The sequence below is a fragment of the Neopelma chrysocephalum genome, unplaced genomic scaffold (assembly GCF_003984885.1).
Source record: "Neopelma chrysocephalum unplaced genomic scaffold, ASM398488v2 Primary Assembly neopelma1_65b, whole genome shotgun sequence".
Taxonomy (NCBI): Eukaryota; Metazoa; Chordata; class Aves; order Passeriformes; family Pipridae; genus Neopelma; species Neopelma chrysocephalum.
This window is the reverse complement of record NW_020897723.1, coordinates 4,173,723-4,189,716: the sequence shown is the minus strand read 5'-3', so window position 1 is coordinate 4,189,716 and position 15,994 is coordinate 4,173,723. Positions and strand designations below refer to the sequence as shown.

The 15,994-nt window shown below is 43.6% G+C and overlaps 3 protein-coding genes across 16 annotated transcripts in view; all 3 read right to left on the bottom strand.

The window, feature by feature from the left end:
- PDPK1 (3-phosphoinositide dependent protein kinase 1) overlaps positions 1–2,637 on the bottom strand; it is a 28,494-nt gene extending 25,857 nt beyond the window's left edge. For 2 of the 9 annotated variants that reach the window (XM_027684101.1, XM_027684107.1), the window contains exon 1: positions 2,212–2,316. In XM_027684101.1, the coding sequence (XP_027539902.1) occupies positions 2,212–2,301 (90 nt within the window). In that variant the 5' untranslated portion in view covers positions 2,302–2,316. The other 7 variants (XM_027684108.1, XM_027684102.1, XM_027684106.1 and 4 more) reach the window with 7 other exon arrangements.
- A 1,827-nt stretch (positions 2,638–4,464) lies between these two features.
- Positions 4,465–12,444, bottom strand: LOC113967986 (interleukin-9 receptor-like). Its single transcript, XM_027684110.1, has 9 exons — positions 12,291–12,444; positions 11,317–11,407; positions 10,809–10,917; positions 8,846–9,039; positions 7,987–8,132; positions 7,474–7,648; positions 7,125–7,236; positions 6,035–6,119; positions 4,465–5,545 (listed from the first exon to the last, which is right to left on the bottom strand). The coding sequence occupies exons 2-9, from the start codon at positions 11,393–11,395 to the stop codon at positions 5,006–5,008; spliced, it is 1,440 nt and encodes a 479-aa protein (XP_027539911.1). The 5' UTR covers positions 11,396–11,407; positions 12,291–12,444; the 3' UTR covers positions 4,465–5,005.
- Positions 12,105–15,994, bottom strand: part of IL21R (interleukin 21 receptor) — a 23,967-nt gene continuing 20,077 nt past the window's right edge. For all 6 annotated transcript variants that reach the window (XM_027684094.1, XM_027684095.1, XM_027684096.1 and 3 more), the window contains one exon: positions 12,105–12,346. The gene's annotated coding sequence lies outside the window, so the exon portion shown is untranslated. The remainder of the gene's footprint in view (positions 12,347–15,994) is intronic.

The window sequence follows — 15,994 nt, the reverse complement described above, 5'->3', positions numbered from 1 at the left end:
GAATATTAAGTAGATAGGCTTGAGGGGTTTTCCCTACATACCTATCTGGAAATTTTACAGCTACAAATAAGTACAAACATAACTCTTAACATAGCCTAATCTAATTCTTAGCATAGATACAGAACTTACTGTATTGAGAACCCAGTTACTTAAAAAGTGTAGTTCATATTAGTTCCACTGGAAAAAAAAAAAAAAGAGGCAGTTAGCAGTTTTGTTTGGACAGATCCATGACTACACTATAGGTTTTATCAGGTCAGAAACACTGGTAGAATCTAATAATTGCTAGAGCAGCTAAACATTCCAGTGAAGATGTGCTGCAAAAGAAGACATAAATTACCATACTCCCAGACTCTTCATTTTGAGAGAAAGGGCACTTCTTGATTTGACACCCAATATACTTACAGTGAAGGCATTAACAGCAAAAACTAAGACCACACTGATCTCTGCAACTAAAGCAGCACTAAAATTTTTTCCCTCTTAAAAGTACAATTCTCTCCTTTTTTACCATGTCTTCAGAAAATAGTAGAATGTTTTTGGAATTGTCCTCACATACAAAAATATAGAAATTAACTGGTTTGGCAAAGAATTGCTGGAATATTCCTTTCAAAGCTGCATTCTATTCCCCTCTCTCCCATTCCATCTTACGCATTTACAATAAAATAATCACGGAACTTCATCACACAAATCATTAACTCAATCACACAAACATTAACAGTAACTTGCTCAGAGCCTCAGAAATACCGCATTTCCCATACGTGATATCATCTGCATTAAAAAAAACCAGCTGAATCGAGCCACCTCTATCTGGTACTGCCTGTCAGTACACTCGCCTGACCAGAGAAATATTAAATAGAACGGAAGGAATTAAAGAAATTACCCTGAAAAAAAATCCTAATTTTTACAAAAATGGTTGTCAACTTTGTTCTTAATTTTTCCCCCTCTGCATGTTTCTCTTATGGGCAGGGACTTAAAGTATATATAGAAAAGGAACAGAAATGCAAGTATTTTGGAGAGAAAAACCTCAAAAGACAGGCAATAAGCAAGGGCAGAAGCACAAAGGGAAGCATACTCCCTGTGTAAAAGAGTCCAAGTAAACAAATAACTTCTGATGCTAAGAAACAGCTATATAGAGCTCCATCAAATAGCAAAATTAATGCCTTTAATAACCAAACATTGGTTTGTTTCATAGTCCTTGATACAGCATCTCATGAGCTCTGTAGGGTTATTCCATGCAATATTTCCATTCCTCAGTCAACAAATATGATTATGTGCAACACCCTAATGAAAAAAATCACTGAGCATGAAGAGGACAGCACAGTGAAACAGGATGTCAACAATCACCACGGCTATGCCAGTCTGCACACAGAAGAGTGCTGCAGAGTGGAGCTTGGCAGCTTAGAACTGACAGAAACACATGACCTAAAAGCACAGCAGCACGCACACAAGGATAAGGAACACAGCACTGCCAGTTAAGTTACACCAACATCAGTGAAAGCTGGGGGTTATTTTTCTTTTCAGGAGTGAAGGTCTACACTAAGTAAACTGTACAACCTCCAACGCGAATTAAGATTTACCATTACCACACCTGTGTACCGGCTACAACTCCATCTTATACTAGTCAGTGTACACAAAATGTCACATCTTTACAGTGTCGGACTAACGTAAACAACTCTGTGTGAAACGGCGCCCTACTGTGACCCTCACGATCTTCCTCACGCGTTTGTTCCCACTACAAAAGAACTCGATTGCAGAGTAACAGCTGCCTCCCCCAGGGTAACAGCCCCGGCTCTCCCCGTGGGAGACGGCCCGACAAAGCTCCGCCAGCGGCCCGTACCCGGAACCGGCAACGGAGCTCCGCGAGAGGCCGCGGGGCGGCCCCTTCACTCTCGGCTAAGGCCTCGCCTCCTCCCGCGGAAGGACCGAGCTCCGGCGAGGAGCGGGGCCCTCACGCAAGGCCCGCGGCGACCCAGGAGCGGGGGGCGGAAGGAGGACTGGGAGCAGCAACGCCGAGACCGGCCCCACAGAGGGCAGCGCCCGCCCGCCCGCCTTGCTCCAGCGGCCGCAGGCGGCGGGGCGGCCAGCGAAACTCCACCGAGCCCCGCCGCCGGCAGAGCGCCGGGCACGGGCGGCCACCGCTCACGGGCCGGCCCCGGCGCCTGGGCCTAATTATTCCGCAAGCACCCCGCGGGCCGCGGCCCCAGGCGGACTCACCAGCGGGCTGCCGGTGCAGGCCATGGCCCGCCCGGCCTGCGGGCCGCCCCCCGCACCCGGACTCACCAGGGGGCTGCCGGTGCTGGCCATGGCCCGCCCGGCCCAGGGTCGCTCCCCACCCGTTCCGCGCCCGGCGCTCGGCCCAGCCCGAGCTAAAGGGGCACCCGCGTCCCCCGCCCGTGACGTCACCACAACAATCCCCCAGCGGGCGGGACTTCCGCGCGCCCCGCGCGCTCACTGGAGGCCGCAGCTGCTGCTCACGCGCGGGCCCGGACAGGGCGGCCCCGGCAGCCTCCGCGCCCGAGCGGGATCGAGCATGAGCAGTTGTAGGGGTGACGCTGTCGCAGGCTGCGCTAGGTGAGGGCGGAAAAGGGCGGGGCCGCTCCTCCCCCGCGCGCTCGCATCCGGATTCATGCCACGACGCCGAGGGAGGGGCGGGCAATGACGTCACCGCGTGGGCGGGGCTTCGGGAGCGCAGCCCGGAGCTGGGGTGCGTCACCGCGGCGGTTCCGGGGCGGGTGTTCGCTCTGGGAACGGGGGTTCCCTCCCGCGGCAGTTCCTACAGGCCCTTGTGTCCCGTGGCCCGCACGAGCCCGCGGGGCCCGTTAACGGCGCCCTGTCAGGCCGTGTGCGAGCGTCGCCCCGGCCCGCGCCCGCCGAACCCAGTGGGGACCCAGCCGACCACGACACTGCAGCGGACAATTGGAATTTGTCAGGGAATTCACAGAATTTTGAGGCATTACTCAGAAGGATGAGGCAGAAAAGGACAACAGCCAGCCTAAATCAGCTTTCCTGTATGATAATTTTCTCATCCTTTTCTTCAGCAGATGAGTAGAACAACTGATAGTAGTCTTCTAGTAGGCTGGATGCGTGGGTCAGTGGGGATGTGTAGTTTATTGTTGTAAGCCTACCTTCACTCATTTTCAGACTATAGTCACATTTTAGGCCTCTCAGAGAAACTCTGCCAAGTAGCAAAAAGCTTTTGTGTAGCTTAGGGCATTAATGCTGTAACTGTGTTTGTGGCTACTGAACGCTGCTTTTCAGAGATCCTCTGGTCAAAAGGCAGATTCTTTTCCATTTCATCTGGCAAAATTTTTTTCTAGACAATATCATAATGGTCCACACAGCAGATTGACCAGTTGGATTTATGTTTGTTTATGTCCGTGCATATTTTTATAAGGCTCAAAAAGTATCAGGCTCATCACAGAACTAGTAAAATGTATGAATTGCACAGAGCTAAGTTTAGAGCTGTGTCAAACATTACACAACGTAGAGTTGTGAACACAAAGAAAGGAGGCAAGACAGATGGAATTTGCCCTGAAGTATTTTGGGGGGAAAAAACTGAAACAAAACCAAAAACAAACAAGCAAACCATAAATAACTAACTGAAGCAGTCTCTGTGATGTTGAAAGTTATTTCTGAGAAGCCATGCAAAAAACCTAGAGGCTTATTGAATGATAGAGAGTCTCATCTTTAAATGCTGGCCACTTTGTTCTGGTTGCAGGTGATACACACAGCATGCACTTGGTAGTCCCAGGATATGAAAGGCTTCACAGGCTTGACCAGAGCCCATATTATGTCTCCTGTGGCTGTCACACAAATTGAATGTGAACTTCTGTTTCAGTTTTTCTCACACTTGAAGACTCCTCACAACAATTCTCTGGCCTAGCATGCTTTTTGGGAAGGATGTCTCAACCTACTTTGTTACTTATAAATGAAATCTTTCTTTGCCTTGTCAAAACTATTCAGTGCTAATGGTCAGCAGAGAGACAAGGGAAGCACTCCAAAGACGGAGGAATAAATGTATGTGACTGTATATATGCATGTGCCAGCTAGTTTAGATGCATGTCTACATATCTCACTATGCTTGCTAAAACTGTTGAACCTATTAAATTGAGGAGATCCAACTAAGACTCCAGAAATCTGCTTGGTGGTAAATTAATTGTGTATAGGATTTTCTGTGTCTAGGACAGAAAGTAAATCTCTAGATATCCAGCTCAGAAAGGTTGTACCTGTTGTGCAGTTAGACAAAGGACTCATCACCCTGGAGAGCCAGTAGGCCTGGCCTGTATTGTGATTAAGTAAGCCTCATGTGTGCTGTTCTTGCTTTTCATCTTTCTCCATTAGATCAGCCCAGCCACTTAAACTTGAGATAACTTTTTGTTAAAATCAAAGCAGTACATGAGGCTTAGTTATTGCAAAATAAAAAGTTAGAGCCTTTCACGATAATAAAGATCAAGGTCTTTAAATAGAGCAATTACAAATTCTGATCAAATCAGGAGGCACTTGAAGTCATCAATGCATTAAGAAGCAAAATTACCCTCTTTAGTAAAAATCGTTTATTGTGATTTTATGAAGAATTATGCATAGTTTTAAAAAAAATTATGGAGTTTAAATCATGGTTCATCACATTGCAAATATTGCTGCTTCCAAGAGGCACACGATTCCAATAGCTCTTCCTAAGGAAAAACAGCAGGTCTGCTGCTGCCTCCTTAGGCCGGGGGTTACTGGACCTCTGCTGCCAGGAGGTTAATTCAGGGAAGGCATGGTAATGTATCTCTGAGACAACAGATGTTGCTGGAGTTGGGCTTTGCCATGCCTGTAGGGGTAGTATTTGCTAGCCAGAGGACTTGGTCACAATCTTTTTCTGAAGTACAGGAATTGAAGATTTATTTTACAATTATACAAGTTTGCAATTGTCTGCACAGTCACCATTTAAGCCACTTGGGAAGACAACGTTGGGAGCTGAGAGAAGAGCACCAGAATCTTTGTAGGCAGTATTCCTCAGGGAAGGTCACTGATCATTTTGATGTTTGACAAGACTATTGCCATCAGAGAGCTTCAGTGGTTCAGCAGGAATCAGACCTCCTGTGGTATCATTGTCACACAAGGTACAATAGTCACTACCAGTGAAGGACACATCTTCTATCTCCAAAGATTCCTGAAGCATAAGAAAGTCACCCTTTCCATGCTGTGAGTGAGAGGAATAATTCCTTCCCATGCTAGGGCTCTCAGAATTGTCTTTAATTATTTCAGAGATTTTCAGGCCAACTGTGTCATCAGCATGGTTCAGTGCAAACAATAGTCCTGGCCTCACTTCTGTCTCTTCAGCTCTTATATACCTACTGGGGACATATTGCTGGCTTGGACCTGGGGCAAATACAAAGTTTTCTTCTGCAGCAACCACATTTGTGCCTTCCCGAGGTTTCCAGGAGATCTGGGAAATCAGTTCCTGGGTGTTTAGATCAGAAACTTTATCTGCAGTCACTTTGCTTGAGTTGCTGGCCTCTTCTCTTCCAAATTGACTACAAGCCTCATTAGGTCCAACCCAGTCCTAGTGAAAGGATCAATAAGTTTGGGTCACTTTTCATAGTTATTCCAAAATATTCTGTGTATATGGCTTTGGCACAATAATCCACAAGTTTAGTGCAAATCTAACAGGCCAAGTTAGAGTAATAGGGTAGAGAATCTAGCTGCTAATTTCACAAAGCTTTACAAGAAATTTTACAAGATTTCACCTCCAGAATATAATGCAAGCTACTTGTGTTGCTTTGGCTTTGAAAGGACAGGGTGCACCTTTTAGATTCAGCCAGAGTTCAAAGTGACTAGAGGGGTTCTACTTCTAAGGAGTGAGAAGTTGGACAGGAGCTCTATTGGTCAGCTAGTGTGTGGAGGCAAGAAACTGAGAAACTGTGAACTCTCAGGAAAAGCAGAACCACCTGTCAGTAACTCTGCTCAGGAGCTAGAATGATTAATCCCAGAAAAAAAAATCCTCCCATCATGAACTGAGGGTCATAAGAAAGGAATTAAACTTATTTCTTACCTTGAAATTCCCATTGTGCAAACTATAGAGTGGCTGAAAGAAAGCAGCTGGTGTGGGAATGTTAAAGCAGGTGAGACTTTTTGCCCTAAAGTGAGAAAACAACTCTTAAAAAACCCAGAAAGTTTTTCTGTATTCTGTCTCCATGATACTGATTGGACGCAACCTCCACACTTACCATGATTTCTGACATCTCATGCAATCGTTTGTCTGCTACCTATGCATGCATTTAATGTTTCTAGCCTGAAGCAGTCTTAAAAGTTTCTTAGGAATATCCACAAACTTATTACTGGTCTATTACCCATTATATGCACCAAGCTATTGAAACATTTGTTTATCAACTTACTTGATCTAAACCACTGTTTCTGGAAGTGTTTTAGAGAATTCTAGCTTCATTATATTTAGACAAAGAAATTCTGCCAGACATTCTTGCCCATTTATTAGAGTCTATCCTGTAAAATACTTTATCACATTTTGTCAAGTATTCTGTTTCTCTAAGAACGATGTGTGTATGGAGCATAATAATGTATATCAAGGCAGAAAAAAAAAAGAGGTAGGAGATTTACTTTTGCTGTAGCAGCATAAAAAATGGCAGAAGATGGTTGAACCAAGGTTCTAAACCACTTTGTTCTCTGTAAACTTGATCTCAACAGAATCTGAGTCAGTCTAGCTTGCCTATATTGGTATTTTACATACTGACTGCTGCCAGGTATGTCACGAGTACCTTAACATTGACATCAGTTTAACCACCTTTATGGATTGCTATGTACTTGCACTTTTAATTTATCTACATGAAGCTTAACAAGAAGTTTCCATGGCTTTAAATTTCTTTAACTCCAAGAGACCCTCATCCTTGAGTTTTAGCTGAGTTTGGGAGTCACAAAGGTACTTTGGTCTCCTTAAGGACTGTATAGTGGCTCATTAACTATCATCAGCCAAGGAATATGTCATGTCTCACGATTGTCAAAAGAGGTTTTGACAATGACTGAGCCTGTACAGGAGAAACAGGAAGGAAAAGGGACATAACAACTCTTGATTTATCCTCTTCAGGCTGTAAAGATCAAGGGGAACTTAATGAAAAACTATCACATACCTTGAAGAAAGCTTGCAGTTCCAGAATAAATAGAGTAGAGTGCCCAAACTCAGAGGAATGAACAAGAGCTGCATAGTGGTATTTAAGATCTTCTCAGACAGTTTTGGTGCATCTAGGAAAACAATCAGCACAAAAATTTTTAGCAAAAGTCTGGAAGTCAAGATAGAACTCCAAATAACCAAGCAATGCAAATGAAACAGGCTGCTAAAGTCCTCAAGGAAAGTAATTTGGCTATGAATACTTGAAGAAAGCTAGTTCTGTTTTGTAAAGCTCCATTTTTCCACATATCTTCCTTTTTTTTGGAACGTGGACATGAAATGAATTAAGATGAAAACAACATTCTTTGTACCTGCTCTTTGAAACACTGTTGTCTGGCTCCACTCACTCCACTGACTGTGGTAGGAATCCTCATTTTCAGAAACTTTGCAGCGAACTCTTGCAATGTAAGCAATGCCACTGCGAAGCTCTGTGGCTTCAATTTCTATCTGTGGCAGTGAACTGGATGATGTCTTGTTCAATGCAATCTGAAAAGTATTGCAAAGCATTTCTGTTAACAAGGCTGGGCAAAGGGATGGTCTTTTAAATACTCTTTTTTGTTGGTTTTTTTCCCTTTTCTTTTCCAAATTTTCTTTTCTTAGATGCAAGAAGAGGGCCTGCATGAGGATGGGTGACTTATGAATGTAGAGGTCATGAGAAGAGTTATTGATCTCCAGAACTGATTTATATAAAATCTTTCAGACTTGATGTGGGAAACCAGAAAGGCCAGATTAAAAGAGTCAGCTGGCAGAGAGCCCTGAGCTGATTGGCAAGGCTGTTGTGCCCAAAGAGCAAGGCAGCATCACTGTGTGTCTCATCCAGTTACCTCCCAGGACATGCTGTACTCCTTATACTGCAATTCATATTGGAGAATTTCAACGAGGTACCAAGGCACATTCCACACACTCCACCATATCTGACACTTGCTGGCAGTGGCATTGCTCTGGAGGTTCAAAGGTGGATCGAGTTTTACTGTAAATAGAGGAGGCAGGTTTTTTTCACAGTATTTGGAACATCACAAAAGGAGATGCGTGATACCAGGCTGACTGAAGTCTTGGAAGATAAAGCTTGGTCCAAAGAGTGATACTAAGACCAGAAGTAGACCAAATTAGTTTCCAGGTTGGATCAGAGCAGCTACAGAACTGACATAAATTAATGATAACTCCAGCAGTCTCTGGGGATAATCTTGCAAGCAAAGAACCACTCTGGATGTCACATTCTGCCCTAACAACATACCACATATAGACACTAGATACTAGTATTTCAGATACTAGAGCATTTCTCTGAAGTACCAGGCCACGGGACACTCAATTAAATCCATGACTTTGATTTCTCATTACATAATTTCTCAGGAAAAAGTAAAACAACGAAACAAACAATTGTGGCAATCTAATTGTAAATTATCTATGGCACAAGAAAACATGATGCAAATGCAAAGTCTTCTTGAAAGATGCTCCAGAGCCAGCCCTCTCTAAAGTCCTGGAAAGGTCAGAATGGAGAGACTCAGGGACTGCATCCTCACTGGTACAGTCCACACAGCACACTCTCCAGGAATGGACAGTCTGGCTTGTTTTCATTGTTTCCACTTGCTGTCTTTGAGACACCCTTTATTAGAGAGCATATCAGACCTACCCCAAAGCTGCTGGGCAGAGCCACAGCTCACAACTGCCCTTGTTCATACTTACTGTGCTTGCGGGGATTGTACACTGGAAAGGTAACGTATCTGTGATTACGTCCAAAGAAGTTTCCTTGGAGAGAGACTCTATAACCATCTGTTTCCAAGATCTGGCTGGCTAAATGGATTGTGCAGTGGTACTGATTCTGCATGCTCTCTGTGGCAGTCAGTTTGCAGCTGGCGTTGTGGCCCTTTGACCAGAGGCTAGAAGAATAAAAAGGCTGAAAGTTTCTTTTAAGGCATACAATGAAGTGTTTTTTCAGTTTATGAAGAACATGTGGCAGCTTAGCACAGCACTACACTCTGGAAGACCATGAACCTCTTAGTGCAGAGAACACGGAAAGCAATCCTAAAGCTGGCTGGATGGCAGGGCTGAATAGGGAGGAAGGAGATGCCTTCATAACCTCGCTGCTGAGAGCCCCAGACCTCCAAGGAACTGCATACAGAGCCCAATATCTGCCCCCTCTGAAAGTGAGAGGCCTGCATGTCATTGCCAGGAAAGCAGCTGGGTAGGGAGGAAGAAGTGGGTGGACAGTTAGTTGCAAGTGCACAGCACAGAAGCAACAAGTTGTACATTAAGGCCTCTTTTGCTAGGAACAAACATCAGTACTGACAGCAAAACGTGTTGGAAGTTGGTCTGTTGTTTTGTGGTGTAGCCATTTATTAGCAAATTTTTCACGTTGCATGTGATCCCACAAGAAACGGGGATATCACAGTTTATCAGCTTGGCATTTCTTCATAGATCTAAACCCCAGTATTATTTAGAGCTAGGCTATTTTTGACTTAACTCTACCAGAATATGAGGTATCTAATGTCAGCATGGCTTACCCTCATGTAATGGTTACTGGTGGTCAAGACAATGTTATTGCATAATCTAAACGCATTCATCTTGAATTATCTTATCACATAGCAAACTATTCACCCTATTGTTTCCATTAGAGGAAATACTATTCAGATAATATTCTAAATCACAGAATTGACTAGGTTGGAAAAGACCTCTGAGATCATCAAGTCCAACCCTTGATCTAACACTGCTGTGGTTACCAGACCATGGCACTAAGTGCCACATCCAGTCTCATCTGATAAACCTCCAGGGACAGTGAATCCACCCCCTCCCTGGGCAGCCCATTCCAATGGCTGATTACTCTCTCTGTAAAAATTTTTTTCTTAATATTCAACCTAAACCTCCCCTGGCACAGCTGAAGACCCAGCCCTCTTGTCCTACTGCTGCTTCCTGGCAGAAGAGCCCAATCCCCACCTGGCTCCCCCCTCCTGTCAGGGAGTTGGAGAGAGTGAGGAGGTCTCCCCTGAGCCTCCTCTTCTCCAGCCTCAACAACCCCAGCTCCCTCAGCCTCTCCTCATAGGACTTGTGCTCAAGTCCCTTCCCCAGCCTCGTTGCTCTTCTCTGGACCTGCTCCAGCCCCTCCATGTCCTTCCTGAGCTGAGGGGCCCAGAAACTGGACACAGCACTGCAGGGGTGGCCTCACCAGCACTGAGTAAATCTGTTATTAAAGCTTATAACTCACTGGACTTGTATATATATACTAACTAATAGATTAAACCACTAGTGGTTTAATTTCTAGGCAAAAAGACAAGAAATTATTAGAAGTTGATAAGGGAGCTTCATGGATGATGGGCTCTGGAAGTTCCCAGATCAGAGAGACTGAAGGCCGGGAAGGAAAGGCTCCCTGTGCTGAGGCACCTGCCAGAAGGGTTCACTGGGTGGATAGCCAGAGCTGGCAGGAGAACATGCAGCTGTGTGCACTAGACCTCTGCTGCCCCAGCTGAGGCTGTGGGCCCACATTGGGAGCAGCTTCCAAGGTAGCCCAGGTTTGGGGTGATGGGGTGGCAAAGGTAGCTGTGCCACAAGTCTCCTGCTGTGGAGGGAGCAAAGCCCACAGCTAGACCCCATCTCTGCTTTTCCATGCCAGGGCTGGGGCTGCCACAGGCAGCGCTTGGTATGTGGCTCTTACTTGGTGAAATGCAGGTGGAAAGGTCCATTGCCCACGGGCTTCTCCGTCGCCCACGTGCAGCTCACAGTAGTTATGTAGTTATTCAGGCAGCTCAGGCTGCCAGAGAGCTCTGCAGAGGAAAGAGACCAGAGCTGGATTCGTGTATCACTGGATGAGGCCTTGCTCAGTACATCAAATAAATGCATTACTTGCTAGTGCTTCCTTTACTGACACTGCATCTAATCTTCCCCATCGTGTTCTTCCTCTCTTGTACCACACTTCACTGCATGAGATGAGTGTAAGATCTTAGGGCAGGGACCTTGGGCAGTGGCTACACTTTTTCTGCTGCCCAGCTTGTCCAGTATGTGCTCAGTTCCCTAGGCTTGGCATTACCAGCCAGCTGTATCGGTTCCTGGGACCTAGGAAAGGGCAGGATCTTGGATTGCATATTTAAGAGTCTATGAATGAAAAATGAGCACAGTCATGTGCCTGTTTTCCTACGGTGAACCTATTCCAGATCTCCTCTTACCTCTCCCTCTTCCTCCACCAAAGAGCAGCACAGCAGTAATACACAGCTGGAGGCCCAGCTGCCACACAACTCTTCCCATTCCAGATAATATCTGAAACAGAACAATTTTTAGGAGCAGTTTTGTCAGTATTTGTACCAGCAGGTTGAAGCTTTACCTACTTGCTTCTGCCAGTGTGACACAAGCTTATCTTGAATCTGTCAGAGAGGGCACCAGCTCAGCTATATAATTTCTTCTATAGGAACTGGTCTTCTCATGACAGTAAATAGTACTTTGTACAGGAATCTAAAGCACCAGCTGCATTAAAGGAAATCTTTAATTCCTGCAATTTGATCAAGGGTGGGTGAAAGGGTGGGTGTTTCATCTTTCCTTCTTCCTGCTTTTTTGGCATCTGGTTTATGACAATTTAAGAGCAGCAGAGAGCCACAGTTGGAAAAAATGTTCATGTTTCCCTGTATCCCATTTCTGAAAGCAACCAAAACCAGATGCTTAGACAAAATCATAGCAATAGAGCATAGATATTCTTCTCTGAAAACATTCTCAGCCTCCAGACATTTGCAGCTCAGGGGCCTCCTGGAACAGACATAATTTCTGCATATTCAGAAAAGAGAAACAGAGAATAACTGATATGCTCCTGGTCAAAGCATTCATTGAGAGATGTAGAATACTTAGGACCTAGTCATTACCCCAGTTCACGGCAGGGTTGTGTAGGGATGTTTGAAGTGTATCTTCTGCAATATGGAACACTACCTCTGTACAGTGTTATACTGGACTCACTTTTTTTTTTTTAAATCAGGAATTCTATTCTGTGAATTCTCTCCTGATGAAGTTTTAATTTAAAATTATACTTTTTCACTGAAAGCTTCTGATTTGGTATTCTTATGGCAAAGTTTAATACGAAGAATATGGACCCGATCTACTCAGCAATACGTGGTGTTTTTAAAAGATGTTTTCAGTTTGCATTACTTGCTGTTACCTGAACACAGCAAATGAGCCCAGCACTGCTGCGAGGAGTGTGATGCTCCAAGGAGCCTGAAACCCAGAAAACATGGAGTGAGTTTGTAGACAGAGACCACTAATAAACAAAAACAGTTTCTTGAAAAATTAAAAGAATTTTGGAGAAACACTGTTTGCACTGCTTGGCTAGCACGTACACTGAACTGAGCTCTAGGGCTGGGCTAATGTAAGGGTCTGAGAATTTTCTGTCTTAGAAGAGCTTGGGTTAGTTATTATTAAAAAAACCCAACCAAACAAACAAACAAAAAAACCCCAAACCAAACCAACAACTATCAACCAAAATTTGCCAGAGATTATGATCTCTCTTTCAGGAGAAGCTGGGGAAAAGGGAGAGAGTGTCAGGATAGGAGAAACACTAAGTACAGCATTAGCACAGGACCAAACAGATACAGCCTGGCTATAGAATAAGATCGTGATTTCAAACCAACAAAGGATCTGAAGTAATCTAGAATAAAAGTGAGCGAGAAAAAGCCTATGCTTAGCAAGGATTGTGATATTTAAATCATTAGGATTGTTTTACTGAAGGGATTAAGTGATCTGATGGCTACAACAGCAGGAACTGGACTCCATGACCAAGAGTATCCTTCCAGTCATGAATTTCACAAAGCTATACAGCAGCATCCACATAAAACTTCTTGCCTGTGATCATGCCTGCTTATGGTGTCCCTTTTCTTAATCAAATAGTAAAAAAATTACAATGTTTCAGAAACTTATCAAGAGAAAAGGAATGTTTCTGGCTACCACTTCCCCACCTCTTCATTTATGGGTTTTTGGTAAGCACTCTGTTTTGCTGCAGACCTTCTTCAGAGTGGGGGTTGTCAAGAGGAAGTGTCACCAGTAGCTGATTTTAGCTGCAGGAGGCTGAGAGGCACGAAGCCTCTCCTGCTTATCGTTCTGATCAGGGTTGCGTGTGATCCCTGAGATAAATACAGTAATAGTGACTAAATATGATATAGACAGAGCTGCATTAAGTAGAATTATACATATGCTTACAAGAACTGTTCAGGCACACAAACAAATAAACAAACATAGGTCAAGATAAGTAAACCAGGACAGAATGTTTCCAGGTAATTGCTATTAATTTTATAAACTCCCCCCACCCCACGCAAGAAGTTCTTCATTCAGTTCTTCAGTGTTTGAAATGTGTCAGACATTTCTGGCTTTCTAGCCCACCTGGAAACAAATACAGCATGTTTAAATGCAAATTTTTGCATTAGAAGCCATGAATGTTAGTCCTAAGTAGGTCATGTAACACTGAATTCTGAAAGGCTTATCAGAAAATTATTTCAGGAAATAGCACATAACCAGATGAACAAGATTCTGCAGTACATTAATGCAATTAGAGGAGCTAACACGCAGACTGTGGATGCATATGAGTTCAAAGAAATGTTATTGTAGCTACATGTAACATTGAATAATTTCTTCTGTTGGGATCCATACTTTAGACAAAGAGTTGCTGTCAATACGAAAATGGTTCTGAAAAGGGCTATAAGAATGATATAATCTTGGATAACTTTTCTCAGAAATCAACAATTAAAGACCAACTAAATCTCTTAACTTAACCAAAGGAAACACTAAGTAGTAATTTCACACCAGCCATAAGTATCTTACATGGGAAGGTGATTTCACATAGGAGAAAAATCTTTTTTTTTTTTTTAAATCTCCTAGAGACAGATGGAAAGAATGCACTTGTTGGACACTGAAGGTAGATACAATTAGACAGAAACAAAGTGTAGAATTTGTACAAAGGGGAACTACCTTTATTGCTGGGACCTCTTGCCTAAACATATGATGCAAGACTTGTAGTCTATAAATTTTTCTTAGGTATATTGAAAAACAATACAAAATCCCCTTAGCTCAGATGGAAGCCCAGTGCCAGCAGCCCAGGTGCTATTACAGCAGCTGCCAGCACGGGAAGACAAATCAACTTTTTAGCCAGGTTGCCTGCTGTGTTTTTGTGTTCTAATGCCCAGTTTCTGCAGCACTGGGCAGTTGTGGGTGAAGGCAGAAAAGCCCTGTGAAAACTGGAGGAACCACCTTTACTCTGCGGGAAAGAAAGAGACCAAATGCCTGAGATGACACCCTGAAACAATACACCAGACATGCTTCCACCAGTCTGGGTATTAGCTCAGCAGCAGGAGCTGAGTAGTGACCTTGAGTTCCTAGGTAGTCTCAAGCTGTTGCAATGGTGTTTCCATCCTTTCTGCATGTTTCCAGGGCTGAGTTGTTCTGCCTGTTACCTACTCAAGGAAAAGAGGCCTTGCAGCCATGCCTTTCCCCTTCCCTCCTGTAGTTCCACCAGCAGCCTCCATTTCCCAAAAGTAATTTTAAGTAATTTTGAAGCAGAGTTTGTACAGCACAGATTTTTCAAATGCTCTCAGCTGCTTACCAACAGAAAGGCACATGATTGACTGTTATTGGTAGATCTATTACTAGGAATTCATATTCACAGATTCACCTCCACATTTGAGGTCCAGCTGAACACACAATAAAAAGATTTTCTTTTAAGAATTTATAAGGTGAAATAAATTATTTGATAGATAACACTGAGAAGTAGAACAAGAAGGTGACAACACAGTCCCATCATGTGGATAGCCTAGATATCATCTGGGTTTTAGCAACTCAGTAAAGCAGAGCTTTACAAGGAGACCCAAAGAATGAGGTAGCCCAGGCAAATTATGAACAATCATCTCTGCCTATAAAGAAAGAATTTGCAGGTCCTTTAAGAAAAATTAGCCATAGCTTATCTACCTTCTTAATACCTAGGCCTCTGAGCACATGCCTGACAGAAGCACATCAAGTGCACACAGCAGACTCACACAATCAGCATGCCAGCTGCTGGGGAATGAGGAAAAAAGGGGTTGGATTTCTCAACTATAGAGATTATCAGAGAGAACCCCATATAACCAGTCTTTTTCTCCCTTCACCTTTGGAGGGCCATTTTCCCACAATTTGATGCTCACAAACAGCCTTGCACTTTTAGATTTTATACACTTGGATCCGAGAGAAAAACCTGCTACAAAGGATGACTACTGCAATAAAGCAATATCCACACGCACACGCACACACACACATATATACACACACACACACACATACATTAAAAAAGTATATTTTTGCCTGCAAAGTCCCAAACACTGAGGACTATTTTGGCTGAATTCCTTTACATTCATCTCTTGCAGTCAGAGAGAAGTACCTAAAAAATAATTTCTTCAGGATGGTCCTTCTTTTAAGCACAATCCATCAGAATTAATGCAATAGTGTTGTTTTGTGCTCAGCAAACTAGCAGAACAAAAGCACAGGGACCCTTCTCATGATTCTTTTGTTCTAGGTTTCTAGTACAAGAAACAATATATAATTCCACATTTAGGTATAGAAAATATTTTTCAACATCTTAGCTCAGTAGATGTATCCTAACATTAGATACTGGCATACATGGAACAGAAATGTGTTAAACTGTCTTACCAGCTCAAAGAAAATGTCACTTTTCGCACTGCTTCTGTCCCTTGATAGTTTGGGCTTCGTGGTTTGATGATCATGCAATAGCAGCAGTGGCGTAATAAAGCAGAGCATACTGTGCCTGATTTTAAAGATAATCTCAAGAACCAATGAAGAACTACTCAGATTATCAGATTGAGTTAAAGTAACTGTATCTGAAATTAC

What these genes read in the sequence shown, in the direction of transcription:
- LOC113967986 (XM_027684110.1), bottom strand. Translation starts at nt 11,395, where the DNA reads ATGGGAAGAGTTGTGTGGCAGCTGGGCCTCCAGCTGTGTATTACTGCT. An exon ending in TGGTGGAGGAAGAGGGAGAG is followed by an intron (nt 10,918 to 11,316) that starts GTAAGAGGAGAT and finishes TTTCCTCTGCAG; the next exon opens with AGCTCTCTGGCAGCCTGAGC. An exon ending in TTCCACCTGCATTTCACCAA is followed by an intron (nt 9,040 to 10,808) that starts GTAAGAGCCACA and finishes TTATTCTTCTAG; the next exon opens with CCTCTGGTCAAAGGGCCACA.